This window comes from Oncorhynchus tshawytscha, linkage group LG10 (assembly GCF_018296145.1).
Source record: "Oncorhynchus tshawytscha isolate Ot180627B linkage group LG10, Otsh_v2.0, whole genome shotgun sequence".
NCBI lineage: Eukaryota > Metazoa > Chordata > Actinopteri > Salmoniformes > Salmonidae > Oncorhynchus > Oncorhynchus tshawytscha.
The window spans coordinates 80,729,605-80,742,736 of NC_056438.1; the positions used below are offsets into that span (position 1 = coordinate 80,729,605).

A 13,132-nucleotide genomic window follows, 5' to 3' on the forward strand; every position below is an offset into this window, starting at 1 on the left:
GGCTAGTGATACATGTATTACATAAGGATGCAGTCGTGATATAGACAGTATCAACGTATGCATATGAGAAACAATGTAGGGTAAGTAACATTATATAAGGTAGCATTGTTTAAAGTGGCTAGTGATATATTTACATAATTTCCCATCAATTCCCATGATTAAAGTGGCTGGAGTAGAGTCAGTGTCATTGACAGTGTGTTGGCAGTAGCCACTCAATGTTAGTGGTGGCTGTTTAACAGTCTGATGGCCTTGAGATAGAAGCTGTTTTTCAGTCTCTCGGTCCCAGCTTTGATGCACCTGTACTGACCTCGCCTTCTGGATGACAGCGGGGTGAACAGGCAGTGGCTCGGGTGGTTGATGTCCTTGATGATCTTTATGGCCTTCCTGTAGCATCGGGTGGTGTAGGTGTCCTAGAGGGCAGGTAGTTTGCCCCCGGTGATGCGTTGTGCAGACCTCACTACCCTCTGGAGAGCCTTACGGTTGAGGGCGGTGCAGTTGCCATACCAGGCGGTGATACAGCCCGCCAGGATGCTCTCGATTGTGCATCTGTAGAAGTTTGTGAGTGCTTTTGGTGACAAGCCAATTTCTTCAGCCTCCTGAGGTTGAAGAGGCGCTGCTGCGCCTTCCTCACGATGCTGTCTGTGTGAGTGGACCAATTCAGTTTGTCTGTGATGTGTATGCCGAGGAACTTAAAACAAAGTACCCTCTCCACTACTGTTCCATCGATGTGGATGGGGGTGTTCCCTCTGCTGTTTCCTGAAGTCCACAATCATCTCCTTAGTTTTGTTGACGTTGAGTGTGAGGTTATTTTCCTGACACCACACTCCGAGGGCCCTCACCTCCTCCCTGTAGGCCGTCTCGTTTGTTGGTAATCAAGCCTACCACTGTTGTGTCGTCCGCAAACTTGATGATTGAGTTGGAGGCGTGCATGGCCACGCAGTCGTGGGTGAACAGGGAGTACAGGAGGGGGCTCAGAACGCACCCTTGTGGGGCCCCAGTGTTGAGGATCAGCGGGGAGGAGATGTTGTTGCCTACCCTCACCACCTGGGGCGGGCCCGTCAGGAAGTCCAGTACCCAGTTGCACAGGGCGGGGTCGAGACCCAGGGTCTCGAGCTATGACGAGCTTGGAGGGTACTATGGTGTTGAATGCCGAGCTGTAGTCGATGAACAGCATTCTCACATAGGTATTCCTCTTGTCCAGATGGGTTAGGGCAGTGTGCAGTGTGGTTGAGATTGCATCGTCTGTGGACCTATTTGGGCGGTAAGCAAATTGGAGTGGGTCAAGGGTGTCAGGTAGGGTGGAGGTGATATGGTCCTTGACTAGTCTCTCAAAGCACTTCATGATGACGGATGTGAGTGCTACGGGCGGTAGTCGTTTAGCTCAGTTACCTTAGCTTTCTTGGGAACAGGAACAATGGTGGCCCTCTTGAAGCATGTGGGAACAGCAGACTGGTATAGGGATTGGTTGAATATGTCCGTAAACACACCGGCCAGCTGGTCTGCGCATGCTCTGAGGGCGCGGCTGGGGATGCCGTCTGGGCCTGCAGCCTTAACGAGGGTTAACACGTTTAAATGTCTTACTCACTTCGGCTGCAGTGAAGGAGAGACCGCATGATTCCGTTGCAGGCCGTGTCAGTGGCACTGTATTGTCCTCAAAGCGGGCAAAAAAGTTATTTAGTCTGCCTGGGAGCAAGACATCCTGGTCCGTGACTGGGCTGGGTTTCTTCCTGTAGTCCGTGATTGACTGTAGACCCTGCCACATACCTCTTGTGTCTGAGCCGTTGAATTGAGATTCTACTTTGTCTCTGTACTGGCGCTTAGCTTGTTTGATAGCCTTGCGGAGGGAATAGCTGCACTGTTTGTATTCAGTCATGTTACCAGACACCTTGCCCTGATTAAAAGCAGTGGTTCGTGCCTTCAGTTTCACACGAATGCTGCCATCAATCCATGGTTTCTGGTTAGGAATGTTTTAATCGTTGCTATGGGAACGACATCTTCAACGCACGTTCTAATGAACTCGCACACCGTATCAGCGTATTCGTCAATGTTGTTGTCTGACGCAATACGAAACATCTCCCAGTCCACGTGATGGAAGCAGTCTTGGAGTGTGGAGTCAGCTTGGTCGGACCAGCGTTGGACAGACCTCAGCGTGGGAGCTTCTTGTTTTAGTTTCTGTCTGTAGGCAGGGATCAACAAAATGGAGTCGTGGTCAGCTTTTCCGAAAGGGGGCGGGGCAGGGCCTTATATGCGTCGCGGAAGTTAGAGTAACAATGATCCAGGGTCTTTCCACCCCTGGTTGCGCAATCAATATGCTGATAAAATTTAGGGAGTCTTGTTTTCAGATTAGCCTTGTTAAAATCCCCAGCTACAATGAATGCAGCCTCCGGATAAATCGTTTCCAGTTTGCAGAGAGTTAAATAAAGTTCGTTCAGAGCCATCGATGTGTCTGCTTGGGGGATATATACAGCTGTGATTATAATCGAAGAGAATTCTCTTGGTAGATAATGCGGTCTACATTTGATTGTGAGGAATTCTAAATCAGGTGAACAGAAGGATTTGAGTTCCTGTATGTTTCCTTCATCACACCATGTCACGTTGGCCATAAGGCATACGCCCCCGCCCGTCTTCTTACCAGAGAGATGTTTGTTTCTGTCGGCGCGATGCGTGGAGAAACCCGCTGGCTGCACCGCTTCGGATTGCGTCTCTCCAGTGAGCCATGTTTCCGTGAAGCAGAGAACGTTACAGTCTCTGATGTCCCTCTGGAATGCTACCCTTGCTCGGATTTCATCAACCTTGTTGTCAAGAGACTGGACATTGGCAAGAAGAATGCTGGGGAGTGGTGCACGATGTGCCCGTCTCCGGAGTCTGACCAGAAGACCGCTTCGTTTCCCTCTTTTTCTGAGTCGTTTTTTTTTTGGTCGCTGCATGTGATCCACTCGGTTACACTGGTTGTAAGGCAGAACTCAGGATCCGCATCGCGAAAAACATATTCTTGGTCGTACTGATGGTGAGTTGACGCTGATCTTATATTCAGTAGTTCTTGTCGGCTGTATGTAAAGAAACCTAAGATGACCTGGGGTACTAGTGTAAGAAATAACACGTAAAAAAAAAAAACTGCATAGTTTCCTAGGAACGCGAAGCGAGGCGGCCATCTCTGTCGGCGCCGGAACGAGCTACCCCATAATACCCCATAACGACAAAAGGGCAAACAGGTGTTCAGACATTTTTACTAATTTATAAAAATGTTACAAAACAGAAAGACCTTATTTACATAAGTATTCAGACCCTTTGCTATGAGACTCTAAATTGAGCTCAGGTGCATCCTGTTTCCATTGGTCATCCTTTGATACATTTCTACAACCTCATTAGAGTCCACCTGGTGGTAAATTAAATTGATTGGACATGATTTGGAAAGGTACACACCTGTCAATATAAGGTTCCACAGTTGACAGTGGGTGTCAGAGCAAAAACCAAGCCATGAGGTTGAAGGAATTGTTCGTAGAGCTCCGAGACAGGATTGTGTCGAGGCACAGATCTGGGGAAGGGTACCAAAACATTTCTGCAGCATTGAAGGTCCCCAAGAACACAGTGGCCTCCATCATTCTTAAATGGAAGAAGTTTGGAACCACCAAGACTCTTCCTAGAGCTGACCACCCGGCCAAACTGAGCAATCGGGGGAGAAGGCCCTTGGTCAGGAAGGTGACCAAGAACCCGATGGTCACTCTGACAGAACCCCAGAGTTCCTTTATGGAGATGAGAGAACCTTCCAGAAGGACAACCATCTCTGCAGCACTCCACCAATCAGGCCTTTATGGTAGAGTGGCCAGACGGAAGCTACTCCTCAGGAAAAGGCACATGACAGCCCGCTTGGAGTTTGCCAAAAGGCACCTAATGAAACTGGTCTGATGAAAAAACAAGATAAAACTATTTGGGCTGAATGCCAAGAGTTACATCTGTTGGTGAAGCATCAGGGACTGGGAGACCAGGAAGGATCGAAGCAAAGATGAACAGAGCAAAGTACAGAGAGAGATCCATGATGAAAACCTGCCCCAGAGCAGAAATGATTAAAAAATATCTGTTTTTGCTTTGCTATTATGGAGTATTGTGTGTAGATTGACGAGGGGGGGGGCAATTGAATCAATTTTAGCAAAGGATCTGAATACTTTCAGAAAATACAGTAGCTGACAGCTAAATCACTGTCAAATCTCTAAGGCCTACAGTTCACTGTTGAAAAACATCCTGTTTCATTCCATCCATAGTGGTTGCATTTGGTTTCAAGGGCTCTCAAATAGGCCTGTAAACTGCTAGTGAACCTTCTATCTCAAATAGCATTCCATAACAAAATGTTGATGTCTTTTCAACCCACAGCTTTAATAAACCAGACGCCATACTCTTAGCAAATGGGCCTGTTTAGGGTAACTTTACAGTATTCTCCAGTCACTAAATATCACTATATGGGCCTGTTTAGGGTGATGGTATACTCTCCTGCTCACCTCCACCTCTAGTATCAGTCTATGGGTCTATCTTTAACAGACGAGATGAGAAAGGTCCCTATGTGGGGTGCATGGTAGCCTAGCAGTTAGAGCGTTGGACTGGTAACCGGAAGGTTGCAAGTTCAAATCCCCTGAGCTGACAAGGTACAAATCTGTCGTTCTGCCACTTAACAGGCAGTTAACCCCACTGTTCCTAGGCCGTCATTGAAAATAAGAATTTGTTCTTAACTGACTTGCCTAGTTAAATAAAGGTAAAATGTAAAAATAAAAAAAATCTACATATCAGGTTTGGGTCAACCGTATTGGGCCCAGGTCAAAAGTAGTGCACTATATAGGGAATAGGGTTCCATAGGGCTCTGGTCTTAACTAGTGCGCTAAATAGGGAATAGGGTTCCATAGGGCTCTGGTCTAAAGTAGTGCACTATATAGGGAATAGGGTTCTATAGGACTCTGGTCTAAATAGGGGATAGGGTGCCATAGGGTTCTGGTCTAAAGTAGTGCACTATATAGGGAATAGGGTTCCATAGGACTCTGGTCTAAAGTAGTGCACTATATAGGAAATAGGGCCCCATAGGACTCTGGTCTAAAAGTAGTGCACTATATAGGGAATAGGGTGCCAGTTGGGACGCTGCCTCGGGGTCTGAGGAAAAAAACGACCACGTAGTTAGAATTCCAACTGTCAATATGTCAGCTGTCTTCTAGATACATAATGAATGAGACATTATGATACAAATCTTTGCTTGACTGGGTTTATTCTCTCGCTCTCTCTCTCTCTCTCTCTAATGGTTCTCTTTCTCTCTCTCTCTGTGTGTGGTTGACATGTTCTCTCCATCTATCTAATACGTTGATTAGATTGAAATATAGATTTTTAACTCAGAATGGTAGGAAAACAGCACCGGTGTGAAGGATTCACTATCAACTTGCTCTGAATGAATGGTTTTCCTTTTAACAGGAACATCTGATAACTACAGACTAGTCTGACAGGGAGAGAGGAGAAAGAGCGAACGAGATAAATATATACGGAGAGAATACCTGGTTGAGTTGGGAAACTACAAACGTCTACAGTGTCCAACCAGGTCCAAGTTTGTAAATGTTATCCACAAGGCAAATCCAGTTAAGAAACAAATTCTTATTTATAATGACGGCCTACCCCCGGGGCCAAACCCGGACGACGCTGGGGCCAATTGTGCGCCGCCCTACGGGACTCCCGATCGCGTCCGGTTGTGATACAGCCTGGATTCGAACCAGGGTGTCTGTAGTGACGCCTCTAGCACTGAGATGTAGTGCCTTAGACCGCTGTGTCGCTCGGGAGGATTTGCAGTCCACACAGAGCACAGAGAACAGAGACATGGATATTGGTGTCAGAAACATGTAGCTAGATCTACTGTATATCACGAGGAACACAATACAGTATTATAGCTGATATGCTTCCTTCTGTCAATGCTACAGGACAGCTCACTAAAATCTCATGGAATATATAATGAGACATATTCATTAAATCCGATTCACTTTAGCACATTAAATGAGGATGTACTGAAACTCTGGTAGGATGCTTCACCATAGAACAGGTGAAATACTGTTAGGATGCTTCACCATAGGACAGGTGTCTACTGTTAGGATGCTTCACCATAGGACAGGTGATCTACTGTTAGGATGCTTCACCATACGACAGGTGTCTACTGTTAGGATGCTTCACCATAGGACAGGTGTCTACTGTTAGGATGCTTCACCATAGGACACGTGTGTGTGTAGGTAAGTCAAGAAATGAAACAACAGTAGAAAGACATTTGAAAAAAGAGTAGCAAGGCTACATACAGACACCTGTTAGTCAGACTGATTGAGGTAGTATGTACATGTACTGTAGATATGGTTAAAGTGACTATGCATATATGATGAACAGAGAGTAGCAGTAGCGTAAAAGAGGGGTTGGCGGGTGGTGGATGGATTTTTAGGGCCTTCCTCTGACACGGCCTGGTGTAGAGGTCCTGGATGGCAGTCAGCTTTGCCCCAGTGATGTACTGGGCCGTACACACTACACTCTGAAGAGCCTTGCGGTCGGAGGCCGAGCAATTGCCGTATCAAGGAGTGATGCAACCAGTGATGCAGCTGTAGAACCTTTTGAGGATCTCAGGACCCATGCCAAATCTTTTTAGTTTCCTGAGGGGGAATAGGCTTTGTCGTGCCCTCTTCACAACTGTCTTAGTGTGTTTGGACCATTCTAGTTTGTTGTTGATGTGGACACCAAGGAATTTGAAGCTCTCAACCTGCTCCAACCTGCTCCACTACACCCCCTTCGATGAGAATGGGGACGTCCTCGGTGCTCCTTTTCCTGTAGTCCACAATCATCTCCTTAGTCTTGGTTACGTTGAGGGATAGGCTGTTATTCTGGCACCACCCGGTCAGGACTCTAAACTCCTCCCTATAGGCTGTCTCATCATTGTCGGTGATCAGGCCCACCACTGTTGTGTCGTCAGCAAACTTAATGATGGTGTTGGAGTCGTGCATGGCCATGCAGTCGTGGGTGAACAGAGAGTACAGGAGGGGACTGAGCACGCACCCCTGGGGAGCTCCAGTGTTGAGGATCAGCGTGGCAGATGTGTTGTTACCTACCCTTACCACCTGGGGGCGGCCTGTCAGGAAGTCCAGGATCCAGTTGCAAAGGGAGGTGTTTAGTCCCAGGTTCCTTAGCTTGGTGATGAGCTTTGAGGGCACTATGGTGTTGAACGCTGAGCTGTAGTCAATGAACAGCATTCTCACATAAGTGTTCCTTTTGTGCAGGTGGGAAAGGGCAGTGTGGAATGCAATAGAGATTGCATCATCTGTGTATCTGTTAGGGCGGTATGCAAATTGGAGTGGGTTTCTGGGATAATGGTGCTGATGTGAGCCATTACCAGCCTTTCAAAGCACTTTATGGCTAGGGATGTGAGTGCTACAGGTCTGTAGTCATTTAGGCAGGTTGCCTTAGTGTTCTTGGGCACAGGGACTATGGTGGTATGCTTGAAGCATGTTGGTATTACAGACTCAATCAGGGACATGTTGAAAATTTCAGTGAAGACACCTGCCAGTTGGTCAGCGCATGCCCGGAGCACACGTCCTGGTAATCTGTCTGGCCCTGCAGCCTTGTGTATGTTGACCTGTTTAAAGGTCTTACTCACGTCGGCTACGGAGAGCGTGATCACGCAGTCATCCGGAACAGCTGATGCTCTCATGCATGTCTCAGTGTTGCTTGCCTCGAAGTGAGCATAGAAGTGATTTAGCTCGTCTGGTAGGCTCGTGTCACTGGGCAGCTCGCGGCTGTGCTTCCCTTTGTAGTCTGTAATAGTTTTGCAAGCCCTGCCACATCCGACGAGCATCGGAGTTGGTGTAGTATGATTCAATCTTAGTCCTGTATTGACGCTTTGCCTGTTTGATGGTTCGTCGCAGGGCATAGCGGGATTTCTTGTAAGCTTCCGGGTTAGAGTCCCTCACCTTGAAAGCGGCAGCTCTACCCTTTAGCTCAGTGCGAGTGTTGCCTATAATCCATGGCTTCTGGTTGGCGTATGTACGTACAGTCACTGTGGGGACGACTTCCTTAATGCACTTATTGATAAAGCCAGTGACTGATGTGGTGTATTCCTCAATGTCATCGGAAGAATCCCGGAACATGTTCCAGTCTGTGATAGCAAAACTGTCCTGTAGTTTAGCATCTGCTTCATCTGACCATTTTTTTATAGACCGAGTCACTGGTGCTTCTTGCTTTAATTTTTGCTTGTAAGCAGGAATAAGGAGGATCGAGTTGTGGTCGGATTTACCAAATTGAGGGAGAGGGAGAGCTTTGTACGCATCTCTGTGTGTGGAGTACAGGTGATCTAGAATTTTCATCCCTCTAGTTGCACATTTAACATGTTGATAGAGATTTGGTAGAACTGATTTAAGTTTCCCTGCAGTAGGGTCTCTGGCCACTAGGTTCGCCACCTCTGGGTGAGTGGTTTCCTGTTTGCTTATTTCCTTATACAGCTGACTGAGTGCGATCTTAGTGCCAGCATCAGTCTGTGGTGTTAAATAAACGGCCACGAAAAGTATATCTGAGAACTCTCTAGGCAAGTAGTGTGGCCTGCAATTTATCACAATATACTCTACTTCAGGCGAGCAAAATCTAGAGACTTCCTTAGATTTTGTGCACCAGCTGTTGTTTACAAATATGCACAGACCGCCCGCCCTCATCTTACGGTGTGCTGTTCTATCCTGCCGGTGCAGCGTGTATCCCGCTAGCTGAATATCGGCTCTTCGTCCTCTGCGGGTCCGGACGAGGCATCCGACTCTTCGTCCTCTGCGTCGCTTCCTTTTGCGAATAATTGGATGTCACCCTGTGGGGTGTTTGGAGAATATCGTGTGAGTCCTGCTTGTTGTTGAAGATATCTTAGTCTAATCCGAGGTGAGTGATCGCTGTCCTGATATCCAGAAGCTCTTTGTCTAATCCGAGGTGAGTGATCGCTGTCCTGATATCCAGAAGCTCTTTGTCTAATCCGAGGTGAGTGATCTCTGTCCTGATATCCAGAAGCTCTTTGTCTAATCCGAGGTGAGTGATCGCTGTCCTGATATCCAGAAGCTCTTTGTCTAATCCGAGGTGAGTGATCGCTGTCCTGATATCCAGAAGCTCTTTGTCTAATCCGAGGTGAGTGATCTCTGTCCTGATATCCAGAAGCTCTTTTCTTCCGTAAAATACGGTTGCAGAAACATTATGTACAAAATAATTTACAAATATCGCAAAATTACCCCACATAATACCACAATTGGTTAGGAGACAGTAAAACGGCGGCCATCTCCTCCGGCGCCATTTCTTCATACCGCTACACTAGGATTTGATGTAGCCCAGCAGTAACATATTATTAAAATAATCAAAGGCTTGATGATTAGTTGCTTATTTGAAACAGGTGTGAATTAGTGTTGGGCTAGAACTAAAATGTGCATCTGATTGGTGTCCCCTTGCAATATACTGATCTAGTCTATACTATCCCGTCAGACAGAGATATTAGGACCGACAGAGAAGCTAGTCTGTTGGATAGAGAAGCTAGTCTGTTGGACAGAGAAGCTAGCCTGTTGGACAGAGAAGCTAGCCTGTTGGACAGAGAAGCTAGCCTGTTGGATAGAGTAATTAGGACAGACAGAGAAGCTAGCCTGTTGGATAGAGTAATTAGGACAGACAGAGAAGCTAGCCTGTTGGACGGAGAAGCTAGCCTGTTGGGCGGAGAAGCTAGCCTGTTGGGCGGAGTAATTAGGACTGACAGAGAAGCTAGCCTGTTGGACGGAGAAGCTAGCCTGTTGGACAGAGAAGCTAGCCTGTTGGACAGAGTAATCGAGACAGACAGAAAAGCTAGCCTGTTGGGCGGAGTAATTAGGACAGACAGAGAAGCTAGCATGTTGGGCGGAGTAATTAGGACTGACAGAGAAGCTAGTCTGTTGGGCGGAGAAGCTAGCCTGTTGGACAGAGTAATTAGGACAGACAAAGAAGCTAGCCTGTTGGAAAGAGAAGCTAGCCTGTTGGGCGGAGAAGCTAGCCTGTTGGACAGAGTAATCGAGACAGACAGAAAAGCTAGCCTGTTGGACAGAGCAGCTAGCCTGTTGGACAGAGAAGCTAGCCTGTTGGACAGAGAAGCTAGCCTGTTGGATAGAGTAATTAGGACAGACAGAGAAGCTAGCCTGTTGGACGGAGAAAATTGTCTGTTGGATAGAGAAGCTAGCCTGTTGGACGGAGAAGCTAGCCTGCTGGACGGAGTAATTAGGACAGACAGAGAAGCTAGCCTGTTGGGCGGAGTAATTAGGACAGACAGAGAAGCTAGCCAGTTGGGCGGAGTAATTAGGACAGAGAAGCTAGCCTGTTGGACAGAGAAGCTAGCCTGTTGGGCGGACAAGCTAGTCTGTTGGATAGAGAAGCTAGCCTGTTGGACAGAGTAATTAGGACAGACAAAGAAGCTAGCCTGTTGGAAAGAGAAGCTAGCCTGTTGGGCGGAGAGCCTGTTGGCTAGCCTGTTGGGCGGAGAAGCTAGCCTGTTGGGCGGAGAAGCTAGCCTGTTGGGAGAAGCGGAGAAGCTAGCCTGTTGGACAGAGTAATTAGGACGACAAAGAAGAGAAGCTAGCCTGTTGGGCGGAGAAGCTAGCCTGTTGGACAGAAAGCTAGCCTGTTGGACAGAGAAGCTAGCCTGTTGGACAGAGTTGGACGGAGAAGCTAGCCTGTTGGGCGGAGAAGCTAGCCTGTTGGGCGGAGAAGCTAGCCTGTTGGGCGGAGAAGCTAGCCTGTTGGGCTAGCCTGTTGGACAGAAGCTAGCCTGTTGTTGGATAGAGAAACTAGCCTGTTGGACAGAGAGACAGACAAAGAAGCTAGCTAGCCTGTTGGGCGGAGAAGCTAGCCTGTTGGGCGGAGAAGCTAGCCTGTTGGACAGAGAAGCTAGCCTGTTGGAGACAGAAAGCTAGCCTGTTGGGCGGAGAAGCTAGCCTGTTGGGCGGAGAAGCTAGCCTGTTGGGCGGAGAAGCTAGCCTGTTGGGCGGTTGGAGAGAAGCTAGCCTGTTGGAGCCCTGTTGGGCGGAGAAGCTAGCCTGTTGGACAGAGTAATTAGAACAGACAGAGAAGCTAGCTTGTTGGGCGGAGAAGCTAGCCTGTTGGACAGAGTACTTAGGACAGACAGAGAAGCTAGCCTGTTGGACAGAGAAGCTAGCCTGTTGGGCGGAGAAGCTAGCCTGTTGGACAGAGTAATCCAGACAGACAGAAGCAAGGCAAAGTGCAGGACAGAGAGTCTACAAATGCATGTTATTAACAAACCCCCTCCCATGCTGTCTCATACGTAGGTGATGCTCCAGAGATGGGTTGAGCTGAGAGTCTAACCTGTTAGTTGGTCGTCACCAGCCGCTGGCGCGATGCGGATGTACGGAGTAGTGAGCTGAGTCACCAGTATGGCAGCTGAGAGGAGGTACAGTGTCCATGCAGAGAGAGAGAGAGAGAGAGAGAGAGAGAGAGAGAGAGGGGAAGGAGGAGGCATAGTGTCCAAGCAGAGAAGGAGGAGAGAGAGGGAAGGAGGAGGCATAGTGTCCAAGCAGAGAGAGAGAGAGAGAGAGAGGGAAGGAGGAGGCATAGTGTCCACGCAGAGAGAGAGAGAGAGAGGGGGGAAGGAGGAGAGACGCAGAGAGAGAGGGGGAAGGAGGAGGCATAGGTCCACGAAGGAGGAGAGAGAGAGAGAGGGGGAAGGGGGAGGCATAGTGTCATAGTGTCAACGCAGAGAGAGAGAGGGGGAAGGAGGAGGCATAGTGTCAGAGAGAGAGAGAGAGAGGGGGGAGGAGAGAGTGTCCACGGGAAGGAGGAAGGAGGAGGCATAGTGTCCACGCAGAGAGAGAGAGAGAGAGAAGGAGGAGGCATAGTGTCCACGGAGAGAGAGGAGGAGAGAGAGAGAGGGAAGGAGGAGGCATAGTGTCCACGCAGAGAGAGAGAGAGAGGGGAAGGAGGAGGCATAGTGTCCGTGCAGAGAGAGAGAGAGAGGGGGCATAGTGTCCATGTAGAGAGAGAGAGAGAGAGAGAGGAGGCATAGTGTCCATGCAGAGAGAGAGGGAGAGCAGGAGGGGAGAGCGAGCGAGCGAGCGGGAGGGAGCGAGAAGGGAGAGAGAGAGAGAGAGAGGCCACACTGAAACTCAAAATAGCCATACAAACAAAATCTCAGTCACCAGGCAACATTAATGCAGAAAGAAAAACACTCATTGTTACAGAAGATACTGTATTTTCTTTCTCGATACTGAAAGAGCTGTGACCTTAGACTAACGGGTCACACGTGACTATATATATATATATAACCGTTTCAGTCTATTTCACCCGATGCATGTTGTCGTTAGCTCTCTCAACCGTGTGCGGCTGTATGACCATCTCTTTCAGGTCAACTCGATTAGAACTCGATGTACTCGGCGTACCTTATTAATCTAACGAGGGGATGAGGCTGAGAGATTTACAATCTACTATCCGCTCAATGGGAAATCTATTGTAGGGGCTTCGCTGAGGTGTGTGTAGCCAATGTGTCTGTGTGTTCATGTGTGTGTGTGTGTGCAGCCTGTGTGTGGTTGGATAAGTCTGTGTGTGCACGTGTGCATTAGACCAATCCCCCCTCCCCCACAGGCATTATCAATCCCTCTGCTGATCAATAGTGTTTAAGCTGCTTCACCTTAATGTCTGGACCAGCAAGACAAGCAGAATAACAACGTGTGTGTGTGTGTGTGTGTGTGTGTGTGTGTGTGTGTGTGTGTGTGTGTGTGTGTGTGTGTGTGTGTGTGTGTGTGTGTGTGTGTGTGTGTGTGTGTGTGTGTGTGACGAGCTGAGTAACAACGTGTGTGTGTGTGTGTGTATGTGTGTGACGAGCTGAGTAACAACGTGTGTGTGTGTGTGTGTGTGTGTGTGTGTGTGTGTGTGTGTGTGTGTGTGTGTGTGTGTGTGTGTGTGTGATGAGCTGAATAACAGTGCTTGAAGGAAAAACAGTGTTTCTGAGACGTGTGAAAACAGACAGGTGAATACAAAACTCTGGCCTGTGTGAGATTGTGTGAGGCCTGCGTGAGGTTGTGTGAGACCCGCGTGAGGATGTGTGAGGCCCGCGTGAGGTTGTGTGAGGTTGTGTGAGACCCGTGTGAGG

At 48.3% G+C, this 13,132-nt stretch overlaps 1 protein-coding gene across 1 annotated transcript in view; it reads right to left on the reverse strand.

Annotated features, from left to right (window-relative positions):
- Window positions 1–13,132, reverse strand: part of LOC112222543 (receptor-type tyrosine-protein phosphatase mu-like) — a 441,501-nt gene that overhangs the window by 197,738 nt on the left and 230,631 nt on the right. Inside the window, exon 14 of the mRNA XM_042329181.1 lies at window positions 11,353–11,427. Within this exon, the coding sequence (XP_042185115.1) occupies window positions 11,353–11,427 (75 nt within the window). The remainder of the gene's footprint in view (window positions 1–11,352; window positions 11,428–13,132) is intronic.